At 45.9% G+C, this 14,279-nt stretch overlaps 1 protein-coding gene across 1 annotated transcript in view; it reads left to right on the top strand.

Moving 5' to 3' along the window:
• Nucleotides 1-13,213, top strand: part of EIF2AK3 (eukaryotic translation initiation factor 2 alpha kinase 3) — a 47,033-nt gene extending 33,820 nt beyond the window's left edge. The window contains exons 14-17 of the mRNA XM_035547446.2: nt 3,272-3,439; nt 8,419-8,520; nt 10,845-10,907; nt 11,995-13,213. Coding sequence (XP_035403339.1) covers nt 3,272-3,439; nt 8,419-8,520; nt 10,845-10,907; nt 11,995-12,171 — 510 coding nt within the window. The 3' untranslated portion in view covers nt 12,172-13,213. The remainder of the gene's footprint in view (nt 1-3,271; nt 3,440-8,418; nt 8,521-10,844; nt 10,908-11,994) is intronic.
• Nucleotides 13,214-14,279: the final 1,066 nt, after the last annotated feature.

The raw sequence follows: 14,279 nt of genomic DNA, 5'->3' as shown, positions 1-14,279 counted from the left end.
AAATGGAGTCCTTGGCTTTTGCCGAATGGTGGAGAGGCAGCTCCTGTTCCCCTGCGCTTGTTTGAGGAGGCATTGATACAGTGGAGTATGTTCTGAAATGATTACAACCATTCTTGTAGCCCCTCAGATGGTAATCATCTGAGATCACTAGAAACAAAGGAGAAGATACCATCTCAGACAAGGTTGTAACAGGGGATTCAAATTAAGTAACACAAAAGCAAGTCAAAGTTAGAAAAACTCGTAAAACTCACGAACCTATTCGAGTATTTTCTTTCCCCATCGGCATTAAGCAGTTACCTTAAGCCAATTATCTGAAAAACCTTTAGTGCTGGAGAAAGTGACCAAAGGAGTAATTTAATCCCTGTATTAATGTGGTGCTAGACATGTTAATCAGTAACATTTCTTAACAATACTTGCAGTTGGAATTCTCCGCAGACTCTTCGCTGAGATCGCTGTTCAGTAAAACTTAAGTAGATCTTCGTAAAGCTGTTTCACTCTTTATTGCTGTGTAGAGTTCTGTTGGGACATCTGAAAAGTTCAATGTTGGCAGCTGCTTGAACAAGAGATTGTATTGTGTTTACTTGGCATAAAAAAACTTGAAAAGACTCCTTGAACAAACAACTTCGGTGCTTCAGAAAACCTGCCCTGCGTGTCTAACGTTATGCTTGCATCCTGGAAGTCCAGTTAGGTGTTAGTTGTTCAGTTGGTCAAAACAACAGCCACATTTATCACTCCGAAGTTCTCAGAAGCTTCTTGGAACAGTTCTTGTAATTTGTCCAGGAGATTGGTCGTGCAAGCCCAGCTTTGTAAGCGCTAATAAGGGAACCATCTGCACAGCTGTTTTGCTTCTGCTAATAGTTAGCTCTATGTAGCAGAGATCTGGAAAATATTTTAAATACTAACAGTGTACATTGAAGCATATTATGTAGGCTCCTACTGCTGAGAGAGATCGTCATGAGAAGATGGTAAGAGTTTAGGCAGGCAAGTGAACAGGTCACAATTCCAATTCTTTTGAAGAAAAAGTACAGGAACAGAAGTCTGTCCAGTGAGTTTATTGCTACTCCCAGATTAAGCTCTTGGCCATGCTTTGACAGCTCAGAAGCAATAATGGGTCCTGTCAAACAGGGTATCACAGAAATGAAATAGTTTTAGACATGTTCTGCAGCATTAATTGAATGAAACAGTAGTCCTCCAGACGGAGCTTATTCATGTTTGTGGAAAGGATGGGAATTCTTGTTCTGACTGAAGAATCTGAAAAGAAATTTCTTTGGAGGGGCGGCAAGATAACTAAACTAGAGAGTGGCTGTATTCTTCTCGTTGAAGTCAAAATTGTGTGTATTTCCCTTAAATGTCCTCTTTCAGAATGTGGTCCTGATGGCTCTTCTTTTGCTGGCAGTTTCAAATAACAGTCCATTCTCCTTAATTGGTAGAAACTATATGCCTGGCCATTCAGAGATGATCTGTTTTCAGCCAGAGAAGCGTAATAAATAAAGCTCTTTGTTAAGAAAGGTTCTTCTCTGTGGAGCAAGACAGATCTTGTTGACTTCTTGTCTGTTTGTTGGAGGAGAATGGAGATCCAGGCAATGGGACTCAAACCCCAATGGGAAGTTTGTGCCTTGAGCATTAAGATTCTAAAAAAGATTTTTGATAACGTGTGTACCCAGTCTGAGGGTGGGTATTGTGTAAACCATAGAATATCCTGAGTTGGAAGGGACCCACAGTGCTTCAGAGAGCCTAAAGATGCTCTGGGTTTACAGGGCGGCTGCTTTTGTGCACTAAAGGAGCTGGGACTCCAAAGGGCAGGACATTCATCACTGGAAAAGGCAGCGAGAGATAAGACCTGGCTCAGATGGCAGTTCTAGAGGCAGGATGTGGGTGCTGTGGAAATAAGTTAGATATAACTACTTGCTTATCACCAAGCTGCCCGGGTGTTTTACTTGCTTAGAAAAACAAGAAGCCTTTTCTTCTGTCTTCTTCCTTGCATCGAGCGGGTTTGTTTTTAACTGAGGAAGTCGGATGGACTTTGAAACAGGTCAGCTTTGTAGTCCTTTAGTCGGGCAGAAAAATATTGCCCTGTGTCTGCCTGCCTTCTCCTGTTCCAGGGTTTATGTCAGCAAAGCTTGGACCAGGCTCTCCCAGCCTTGAAGGTCCAGGAGCGATAAGAGGAGCGTGCCCAGCACCACCTGCTGCTTTTTCCACACGTAGCTTTCCCTGTCCGTAACCCTGAAGTGCTGCTGCTTCCCTTGGCAGAAGCAGTCTGTTCTTTCTCCAGAATCGTGTCTGTCTCTGTCTGTGAGCCAGGTGGAGCAGTCAGCTTTCAAAGAAGTAATCACTCATTTTGGCATGTGTTGTGTCATCATCTTACTGTGAGGGTGGTGAGGCACTGAGCAGGCTGCCCAGAGAAGCTGTGGCTGCCCCATCCCTGGAGGTGCCCAAGGCCGGGCTGGATGGGGCTTTGGGTAGCCTGGGCTGCTGGGAGGTGTCCCTGCCCATGGCAGGGGGCTAGAACTGGGCGATCTTTAAGGTCCCTTCCAACCCAACCCATTCAGTGATCCTATGATCAGCCAGAATGCAAAGCTCTGGAAGAAATGATCTGAGATGGGTACCATTAGCAAGTGGGGCACCCCTGGGGTTTTTTCAGTTCTCATTTCCTTTATCAGGGGGTTAAAAGCAAGACAAGGCAAATCGTTGCTGTTGTTGCTATTGTGAAGTACTTAAGCCTCAAATAATAAATTAATTCTGTTACACAAATGGTTACTCCCACAGTTAAACTAAGCAGTACCAGCTGAAAAGCACACCTTGTTCCCGGACTTCCAGTCTATCTGTAAGATGATAACCAGCACGCAGCACATCGTCTTAATATTGCAAATGAGTTCAGCACTTGGAGATTGGAATAAAAAACCTAAGTCAGAACTGTAGCACATGATGTGAAATTGCCATGTGTTTGGAAAGTTGGGATAACTTATCTGTGCTGTTCCCCACGGCTGTTGACTTTTCTGCATGTTACTCATTAGATCTCTGTAGTGTTAGTGGACCTCTACTGGAAGACAAGAAATGAGCAGCCTGGGTTTCAAGAAGGGAGCCTGGTTAATGCAGGGGTAATTCTCTTTTCCTGCATAGCTGAGATTCTTAGCTAGTTCTGCTCATGTGATGTTTAGGGGCATTTTTAGCCCTGACAGCATGAATTATATGAATATCTACCAAGTGTTGTACCTGGCAAAACACGTTCTTGTTTATAACTTATTTTCTTTTCTCCCATTTGTTTTCTCAGCCTTCCAATATATTTTTCACAATGGATGACGTAGTAAAGGTTGGGGATTTTGGACTGGTAACTGCAATGGATCAAGATGAGGAGGAGGAGTCGGTACTCACCCCTATGCCAGCTTATGCCAGGCACACAGGACAAGTAGGCACCAAACTCTACATGAGCCCAGAACAGGTTTGTGCTCTCTACTCTGAAGCTATTTCCAGCACCACCTGGGAGACACCGGAGTTCCTGGGTGTTCAAAGATCAGGCACTCCTTCTAGAAAGTTGTTGCAATTGAGATACTTAAATCATTTCTTATCGAAATAGAGCTTTGAGCTAAACTGAATTTCAAATTGAATTTCCACTTGCCGAGGCGACCGGCTCCGGGGCAGACGCGTGCTGCAGCGGAGCGCGGGATCGGGACAGGCAGGGCTATTTTTCGGGCATCGAGCCTACGTGAGGGAGCCGCCAGGCACCGGCAGCCCTCGTGAGGGAGGCTGACGAGGCGTAGGCGGAGCCAGCAGCGTCAGCGACAGCTCCTCCCCCCAGCCGTTCAAAGGCAGCCCTTAGGGAGCGCGAGCGACCAGGAGCGCGGCTAACAGGGCCGGCAAACAGGGAGTGACGTGGCAGTTAGCGCGGGCAGGGCGGGCAGGAAGGGCGGAGCGCTCACACCCGCTCATAGGGACACCTCCTCTAACGGCACTCTCCCGTCAGCTGGGCTGCAATGGTCTCCACCAGGCACGGTGCTTTCTCTAGGAAGTCAGTACACACCCAGACCGACTGCCCGTCCAAACATGCGGCGGTTCAGGTCTCCGGGTGCGGGGAGTGTCTGAGCCTCTTGCTGCCATCGGCGGGAGGCAGAGGGACTGCTTGCGTGAGGTGCGAGCAGGTGGACGACCTGGTCCGCATGGTGGCGGAACTCAAGGAGGAGGTGCAGAGGTTGAGGGATATCAGGGAGTGCGAGCGGGAGATAGACTGGTGGAGTGACTCCCTGCAGGACCGGAGGGAGAGGGACCGGGGTGAGACGCCCCAAAGGGGGGTGGACCCCCTGCCCTGTTGCCATCGGGCAGAGGGAGGGGACCTGCGAGTTGAGGAGGAATGGAGACGGGTCCCCTCTCGACCTCGCAGGAGATGCCCTCCCCTTCCGGCGTTGCCTTCCCAGGTGCCCTTGAACAATAGGTTTGAGGCCCTGGAGCTTGAGAGACCAGTGGGTGAGGACGATGTAGGAAGCCTGCCCAGGAGGATGCCTGAGGTGAGGAAGTTGACTCCACGCCTCAGGACTGCCTCCACCAAGAAAGAAAGAAGGGTGATTGTTGTGGGCGACTCCCTCCTCAGGGGAACGGAGGGCCCTATTTGTCGGCCTGACCCCACGCATAGGGAAGTCTGCTGCCTCCCTGGGGCCAGGGTCAGAGACGTTACCAGGAAGCTTCCAAACCTGGTTCGCCCCTCTGACTATTACCCGCTTTTGATAGTCCAGGCTGGCAGTGATGATCTTGAAAAGAGAAGCCTCAAGGCTATCAAACAGGACTATAGGGGGCTGGGACGATTGGTGGAGGGAGCGGGAGTGCAGGTGGTGTTTTCGTCTATCCCTACGGGGGGAGGGAGAGGCACGGAGAGGACATGGAAAGCTCACGTGGTTAATAGGTGGCTCAGAGGCTGGTGCCAGCACAGAAATTTTGGGTTTTTTCACCATGGGGAGCTTTACTCGGCACCCGGCCTGATGGCCTCAGATGGGTCCCTATCTCCAAGGGGAAAACGGATCCTAGGCCAGGAGCTGGCGGGGCTCATAGAGAGAGCTTTAAACTAGGCGAGAAGGGGGACGGGGCTCAAACAAGGCTTGTTGGAGCCGTGCCGGGGGAAACAATGGCTAGGCTGGGGAAGAAGGCGATGGCCCAGCTGAAGTGCATCTACACTAATGCACGCAGCATGGGTAACAAACAGGAGGAGCTGGAAGCCATCGTCCAGCAGGAAGGCTATGACTTGGTTGCCATCACGGAGACGTGGTGGGACCGCTCCCATGATTGGAGTGCTGCAATGCCTGGCTATCGGCTCTTCAGGAGGGACAGGCAGCACAGAGGGGGTGGTGGCGTGGCTCTCTACATTAGAGAATCTTTTGATGTTGTGGAACTCCAGGCTGGGAATGATAAGGTTGAATCCCTGTGGGTTAGGATCCGCGGGAAGGCCGGCAAGGCTAGCGTCCTGGTCGGGGTCTGTTATAGACCGCCGAACCAGGATGAGGAGACGGATGAGGAGTTTTATAGGCAACTGACAGAAGTTGCAAAATCGTCGGCGCTTGTCCTCGTGGGGGACTTCAACTTCCCGGATATATCCTGGAAACACAACACGGCACGGAGAAAGCAGTCTAGGAGGTTTCTGGAGAGCGTGGGAGATAGCTTCCTGACGCAGCTGGTCAGTGAACCCACCAGGGGTGGTGCCCCGCTAGACCTTCTCTTCACAAACAGAGAAGGACTGGTGGGAGATGTAGTGGTCGGAAACTGTCTTGGACAGAGTGACCACGAAATGGTAGAGTTCTCTATTCTTGGCGAGGCCAGGAAGGGGACCAGTAAAACTGCTGTATTGGACTTCCGGAGGGCTGACTTTGAGCTGCTCAGGACGCTGGTTGGCCGAGTCCCTTGGGAGGCGGTTCTGAAGGGCAGAGGAGTCCAGGAAGGCTGGGCGCTCCTCAAGAAGGAAATCTTAACGGCACAGGAGCGGTCCGTCCCCACGTGCCCAAAGACGAGCCGGCGTGGAAGAAGACCGGCCTGGCTGAACAGAGAGTTGCGGCTTGTGCTTAGCAGAAAAAAGAGGGTTTATAATCTTTGGAAAAAAGGGCGGGCCACTGAGGAGGACTACAAGGATGTAGCGAGGCTGTGCAGGGAGAAAATTAGAAAGGCCAAAGCTCATCTGGAGCTCAACCTGGCTACTGCCGTTAAAGACAACAAAAAATCCTTTTACAAATATATCAATGCGAAACGGAGGACTAAGGAGAATCTCCATCCTTTACTGGATGCGAGGGGAAACCTAGTTACTAAGGATGAGGAAAAGGCTGAGGTGCTTAATGCCGCCTTTGCCTCAGTCTTTAGCGGCAATACCGGTTGTTCTCTGGATACCCAGTGCCCTGAGCTGGCGGAAGGGGATGGGGAGCAGGATGTGGCCTTTGCTATTCATGAGGAAATGGTTGGCGACCTGCTAAGGAGCTTGGATGTGCGCAAGTCGATGGGGCCGGATGGGATGCACCCGAGGGTACTGAAAGAACTGGCGGAGGAGCTGGCCGAGCCGCTTTCCATCATTTATCGGCAGTCCTGGCTATCGGGGGAGGTCCCAGTTGACTGGCGGCTAGCCAATGTGACGCCCATCTATAAGAAGGGCCGGAGGGCAGACCCGGGTAACTATAGGCCTGTCAGTTTGACCTCAGTGCCAGGAAAGCTCATGGAGCAGATTATCTTGAGGGTCATCACACGGCACTTGCAGGGCGAGCAGGCGATCAGGCCCAGTCAGCATGGGTTTATGAAAGGCAGGTCCTGTTTGACGAACCTGATCTCCTTCTATGACAAAGTGACGCGCTTGGTGGATGAGGGAAGGGCTGTGGATGTGGTTTACCTTGACCTCAGTAAGGCTTTTGACACCGTTCCCCACAACATTCTCCTCAAGAAACTGGCTGCTCGGGGCTTGGACTGGCGTACGCTTCGCTGGGTTAGAAACTGGCTGGATAGCCGGGCCCAGAGAGTTGTGGTGAATGGAGTCAAATCTGGTTGGAGGCTGGTCACAAGTGGTGTCCCCCAGGGCTCAGTACTGGGGCCGGTCCTCTTTAATATCTTTATCGATGACCTGGATGAGGGCGTCCAGTGCACCCTCAGTAAGTTTGCAGATGACACCAAGCTAAGTGCGTGTGTCGATCTGCTCGAGGGCAGGAAGGCTCTGCAGGAGGATCTGGATAGGCTGGAGCGATGGGCTGAGGTCAACTGTATGAAGTTCAACAAGGCCAAGTGCCGGGTCCTGCACCTGGGGCGCAACAACCCCAAGCAGAGCTACAGGCTGGGAGATGAGTGGTTGGAAAGCTGCCTGGCCGAGAAGGACCTGGGAGTATTGGTTGATAGTCGGCTGAATATGAGCCAGCAGTGTGCTCAGGTGGCCAAGAAGGCCAACAGCATCCTGGCCTGTATAAGAAGCAGTGTGGCCAGCAGGTCTAGGGAGGTGATTGTGCCCCTGTACTCGGCTCTGGTGAGGCCGCACCTCGAGTACTGTGTTCAGTTTTGGGCCCCTCGCTACAGGAAGGACATGGACGTGCTTGAGCGAGTCCAGAGAAGGGCGACCAAGCTGGTGAGGGGTCTGGAGAACAAGTCTTACGAGGAGCGGCTGAGGGAGCTGGGCTTGTTCAGCCTGGAGAAGAGGGGGCTCAGGGGCGACCTTATCGCTCTCTACAGTTACCTTAAAGGAAGCTGTAGTGAGGTGGGGGTTGGTCTGTTCTCCCACGTGCCTGGTGACAGGACGAGGGGGAATGGGCTCAAGTTGTGCCAGGGGAGTTTTAGGTTGGATGTTAGGAAGAACTTCTTTACCGAAAGGGTTATTAAGCATTGGAACGGGCTGCCCAGGGAGGTGGTGGAGTCGCCATCCCTGGAGGTCTTTAAAAGACGTTTAGATGTAGAGCTTAGTGATATGGTTTAGTGGAGTACTTAGTGTTAGGTCGGAGGTTGGACTCGATGATCTTGAGGTCTCTTCCAACCTAGAAATCTGTGTCTGTGTCTGTGTCAAAGTTAGTACTTTTAACATACACGTATATAAAAAAACATGTAGTAAGACATACATATATGTAATTTTTATATATAATAGTAAAAAAAGTGGCTAATGATTTCTACTTGATGGATTGATTTATGTTGCTCTTAATATATTAAAAAGATAACTGTAATACTTAAGTTAATTAAGGATGCAGTATTGTACATGAGGTTTAAGTTGAAACATTTTGCCTTGCAGATGGGTCTGCTGATCAGGAGCTTGCTCAGTCATACCCGTTTGATAAAGTTTCGTGTGCCCAGAGGCTGTTACAGTACCTGTCCTGTTTTCAGCTCTGCACAGTTAGTCACTTCCCTGTGTTGAAAGGGGGCTGATTACGTTGTATGTAACTCCATGCAGTGACTAGATTGACTGACCTGACCTTAATTCTGAATTCTCAGATCTGTGGGAACACCTATTCGCACAAGGTGGATATCTTTTCTTTGGGACTGATTCTCTTCGAGCTGCTTTACCCTTTCAGCACACAGATGGAGAGAGTCAAGGTACGTATGGTGCAGCACCAAGGATTATCTTCAGTTTGATCATTTCTTTAAGAGGTGTTTGCTCTGTGAAACACTTGCAAGCTGTTCCTCACAGCTTTGAAACAGTGTTGGAACTAGGAACACGGTATCTTTATCAGCCTTGTACATACCCCCTGAATCACTGGAAGCGAATTGCAGTTTTCCTAATTTGAGCAGTCAGATTGAGGCTGTAACTTTTTTACAAAGCTCCTCTGTTATCTCAAGTAAGAGAAACCATTGAACTAGGATATCCAAGATCTCAAATGGTAAAGGTTGCAACTTCAAGCCTACCAGTTCATTTTTTGTTCAAGAATTGGAGTCATGCTGTGTGTTTCTACCACTTCTTTTTGCATCTCCAGAGGTTTTTTTACCCAAAACATTGAAAAATTATTCCTTTTCTGATAAAGTCTTAGCGGTAAGTTTATCTCATTGCTCAGCTTAAAGCAGTCTTCCCAGTAATAGGTGACTTTTATTGGATCAAATGTGAATTTGGGAGGTTTGACTTCCTTGCTGCTAAGATGCATGTGAGATCAATCTTTCAGAGGAACAACTTCATAGAGAAGAAAGCTACAGCCAGAAAGGTTTTTCCTCTTGTACGTGGTGACCAATGACCTCTGCAGGAAAGAAGGAATCGTTATAATTTGTATTCATTGTTAATGCGTTTGGTTTTTAAATACTTATGTGAAGATGGACTGGTTTTAGCAGAGATCTGAGAAGCACACTGTGAATGCAGCCTGACCAAATGCTTCACCTATGCTGGTGTTGCTTTCTCTTCCTTAATTTTCTGGCTTTTTGATACAGAGGAGCAAAGTCTAGAGAAGGAATGACAGCACTTAACTTGAACCCCTTGTGCTAAAACCAATTTCAGTTTCCCTAAATCAATTTTCCTGAGACAAATGCCCAATAAGGAGCTATCCTGGATTCTTAAGATGTCCTGCAGGAATGACTACAAGCTTTGCCCTTTCAGTTTATGTCCTGACTACAGAAGCAAAGCAAGTAATCAGAATGATTTCTAAATTGTATGCAAGACCCCATGAGTTTTGCTTCTTAACAGAGTAAGAAGATTGCCCTAAGTTGCCTAGGTTTTCACTTTTTGATTAAAAAAAAGAACCTCCAGACGTTTCTTGTCAGTCCTGGAGACTATAGTCCTGGAGATTAGCTTCTTTAATAGTTGCTTCCAAGTTGTTACACTGAAGTTTTCCTTGACATCAGCCAAGTTTTACCACTGTTAGCTGAAGCGAAGAATGCTCTGCCTGCCCAGGGAGCCCGGCAAATCCTAGCAGTCTGGGATAAAGAGCTGAAAAACCCTCAGAGGAGGAATGTGAGACCTGCCTCTGTCGCAGACTGTCAGCAGTTAAGTCTCTGGCAGTGCAGTTTATTTCCAGATCCGATGTTGAGAACAGATCGCTAAATGCAGAGTGACTTGGTAAAGGAAAGAAGTGTTTTGAAATAGTTTGTCATAAAACTCAGTTCACTTGAACAGGAGATTGACTGTTGCCCATCACTACTAACTGATCAGTTTGTACTTTAAGTGAGTAATAGTGGATTTAATTTAACTTCAGAGTTCACATATTTTGTGCTCAAAATTGTGCAAAAGGAGATCTTCATTAAAATAAGTGCTTGAAATTGTGCAAATCTTCATTAAAATAAGTGCTAAATGCTGCCCTTCTGCACTGACAAGATGCTAAAGTAGGTCGTGGGTTTCTGGAAATCACAATTTCAACTCATGAGACAGCCAGCTGCAAGTAACTTTGGCTGAATGTGGGAAAAATCCTGTCACTAGATGGAGCCAACGTGCTGCCTATGCAAGAAAGACTGAACGGTGGGGATAGCTGCGTTGCAAGGACACATTAATATGCAACTTCTTTCAAAATTGCTGATAAATCTGTCAGTCTGTAAACATTAAGCAAAGACTGTGCTTACGTTATTAAGACAGAACCAGTCATTTCGTGTCTTAATACTGGTGTAGGTGAAATACTGGTGTAGGTGATCCTTGGGGTTACAGATGCTGCAGAGTACTTTATTGAGCAAGAACAGAAAGTACAAATGTATGTGCTTGGATGATTTAAAGCTGCAGAGATCACAGTTCTTGTAACGTGATTTTGGGTTCAGGCTGTATGCCTGGGGAAGCAGCAACTTCCTGGTTAAGCGTGTTGTGATTTTAACCACTAAAGCGAGACCCGTAAACAAAGTTTTTCTCCATCAGGCTGATTTGTTTGCAGAAGTGGCATATTTTTCAAAAATAATAACTATGTTGAAGAATGATATTTTGGAAAATTAACATGTTTTTCTTACCATTTTTGCAGACCCTGAGTGATGTTAGAAACTTGAACTTTCCACCACTGTTCACTCAGAAATATGCACAAGAAGTAAGTACGTCTCATGCTGGTAATCGTAGCTTTTTTCTTTGCTTTCCAACTGTTTTGCAAGTAAAAATAGAAGGGAAAAAACACCCAAAACACCAGCTTTTGTTTAAGACACATTTCTCTGCCTGTGAACTTTACTGTCTTCCAAAATTCTAACATTACAGAACATTATAGTAGTGTGGATGCTGATGCTTCTGTCACAAAGTTTATCTCCAGTAATATACAATATCACTTGTTTTCTCTTGTTGCTTGATGTTACTGGTGTTGCATACATCTTGCTGCGAGTTCTTGCAACAAATCCATATTCACAAAGAGAAGGTGCAGAGTTCTAGACGGAAAGTGGAGATATCACAGTTGTATCATGGCTGTATGGGATTTAGCTCCAGGAACTGGATCCTCGAGTAGGAAACCAAATCAGTCAAATCCTTGAAACGATACGGTTTCAGATAAAAAGAGGAGGTGATGTACAAAACCTCCCCAGTAGAAAGCTGAAGTGGTTTGGGGTTTTCTCGGTAGCTTCACACCACTAGCTAAATGAGACGAGCCTTTTTTGCTTTACAGCTGCAGGCTGTCTGGAGGAATTCAAGCTGCTGTGCTCAGCTGGAACAGGACATTTTTGTTTTCTACTCTGAAAGATGCTTTGTTAAGTAATTCTGACTTAAAGACAGATTTTCAAACTACCTGTATATTTAAAGGAAAACTTCTAACTCATCATGAAAAATTACTTGCGTGGCTTTAATCACGACAGGCTTAAGCATGAAGCTGAAAACTACTCATGAATTACATTTCATTTGTTTTAAAATCCTTATGATTCCAAATAATGTAAAGGCTTTATAACTATCGAATCTTGGGTCAGATTTGATTTGACAAATAGATTGTAGTCGTTGATAGTGAAGGCAATTCAAGGAATGCACAGTGATACGTTTTCAAACATCTAAAGTGTTTCTGATTACTGTGCCAAGATACTAATACCCAAATTACTAAGAAAGCAACTGGGAACACTTTCTAGTTGTTCATACAGACAGCTGAAGTCAGAACATTAAGGGTGAATTTATGAATTGAAACACACACATCTCATGTTTTCTTTCAGTACACCATGGTGAAGGACATGCTCTCTCCAAGTCCCACTGAAAGACCAGAGGCTGCAGCAATCATAGAGAATCCTGTATTTGAAGACTTGGAACTCCCAGCAAAACCAGTGCTTAGGCAGAGGTCACGGACAATGAGTTTATCAGGAAATAAGCACTCAAGACAACCAAGCAAATAATTATCCTCAGGATCACTTCTTCCACTCAGCAGGTTTTAAAGGGATTGTTCAGCAAAAGGATCCTATGATGCAGAATGTCTATCTTGGAAACGTTTACTTAACTTTTTTTGCCATGATTAATGTTCAAGACATGTTGGACAGATTTTTTGTTTACTTTGACAGCCAACAAAAGCCAGTAACCACACTTCTCACATTCCATTTTTCTTACCTTAACTCTCCTAGGTGGATGGGTCCAGCTACTGCGCTTACCAATGTTGTACTCCATTATCTTTTTTGGGGGGTTGTTGGGTTTTTTGGGGGTTTTCGTGTATTTTGTTTTTTTGAAGCTTGTAAATGTCAGCTTGCTGGGTAAGTGAGAGATCTGTAACATGTAAATAGAATTAAAATACTGTATTTTTATATAGCAAATTACAGTCTCTAAGCCTAGTGAGTGTATATCCGAATCACTTGCTCTTCAGTGAAATGAAGATGATTTTGGAGGAAAAAAATGACTCCATTTTTGTCCCTGGTGGGTAAACTAGGAATCTGCACTATTTTTAAAGCAAAAAAAAAATGACCACAGCTGTACATACTGTCACTTTCCATAGCCAGTCATTAGAGGAAACTTTTCTCATGTTTCTGCACTATAGTAGGTCTTAGGGAATGCATTTTATACAGATAAAACCGTAGGGAAGGAAAAGGAGCTTTTAGCCATTAAAAGAGGGCTCATAGGCAATGGTTGGAAGAGCCATAGTGAAAATTATGTACGAAAATGTTGTGATTCTGACAATTTAAACCTAATGAAGTCATACGTGTCGTATGTAATCTTGTAGATTTGTACTTTTTAAAAAAATCAACTGGTAGGCATTTGTGTAATCTGCTAATTTAACTGCCTAATGCCATGCTTTTATTTTTCATTGTAAATATGTTAAATTTTATTTATAAAATACAGAATCAATCCATTTGGGTTGGTGGTGTACAGAATGCACTTGCTATAATTGTTGAGTGCATTAATTATTGTGACTTCTTTCAAGTCTAAATGATTTAATAAACTTTTTATTTAAAAAAAAAAACAGTAGTTGCTTCTGTTGAAAACCTGCATTGTGCCTGCTGCAGGTGGCAGCCTCGTGCAGTTGGAACAGGGACAGGCTGTTGGTTTCTGTAACTGGCTTTGCTCTCCAGTCCTGTACTTGCCACAGTGCATGTGATGATGTATAAAGATGTATATGGTGCTTGGAAGTGAGATGCTGGCTGGAGAAGGGAACGGAGTTGTCCTAAACGGAGATGTGTGGATTATGGAGTCCTGGAGGTAATCTCTCAAGTGTTAACAGTGGGATAACTCTTATGCTATTAGAACGATTTTTGCCTAAATGCATTTTTCTGGTTCTACAGTAGTTTTCAGGTTTAGTTTTGAAGTTGTAGTTCTTGAAATCAGTTTCTTAAATTTGACTTCAGCTACTTCAGCTCCTTCTGGGGATCACTGTACTGTGGTATGATACTGCGACTAGAATTAAGCCAGATGACACTTGGAGTAAGCCAAGAGTGGCTTGCAAAGATTTTCTCCACTGTGCTCTCTGATGCCTCTGTCCTGGATGCTGGCTTGTCCAGCTGAAGCCAGAATGCTGTAGTGAATATTTGGTCAAAACTAGGATTTTATCAAGTTTAGCTGCTTCAAAACAGAAAACTGTCATCTTCCCTTGTATTTCCAAGTTTTTAATGTCAGTTATAGATGCACAGTTAAGTGTCCACATTTAACTGGGTGAAGCTCTGGGTGCTTCTGTACCTTTTCTCCACCAGGTCAGTGAATACCAATGGGGAGCAGAAGGTAAGGAATGAGCTATCTTCTTACTTGGTGTACCTCTGCTGGATTTAAGTAGTTGCTTGTTCCAGGGTCCCTCAATGCTTTGACCAAAAAAATCTTTTCCGTGACCAAAGTGTTTCAGAACTTGGGTATTGAAGCGAGCCCTCGTTCCCCTGCCTCTGGCAGCTCTGCTTGCTGAGCCCCACCAGTGTGGGGTAAAAGGACACCTTTATACCTGTGCTATACAATGCCTACCTGGGCTGCAGAACTCCCATAAGCACTGGGACTATTTCACCAGCTCTTCAGAACCAGGCTACGCAGACTTCCA

This window comes from Cygnus atratus, chromosome 4 (genome assembly GCF_013377495.2).
Source record: "Cygnus atratus isolate AKBS03 ecotype Queensland, Australia chromosome 4, CAtr_DNAZoo_HiC_assembly, whole genome shotgun sequence".
Taxonomy (NCBI): domain Eukaryota; kingdom Metazoa; phylum Chordata; class Aves; order Anseriformes; family Anatidae; genus Cygnus; species Cygnus atratus.
This window is presented reverse-complemented; position numbering and strand designations above follow the sequence as displayed.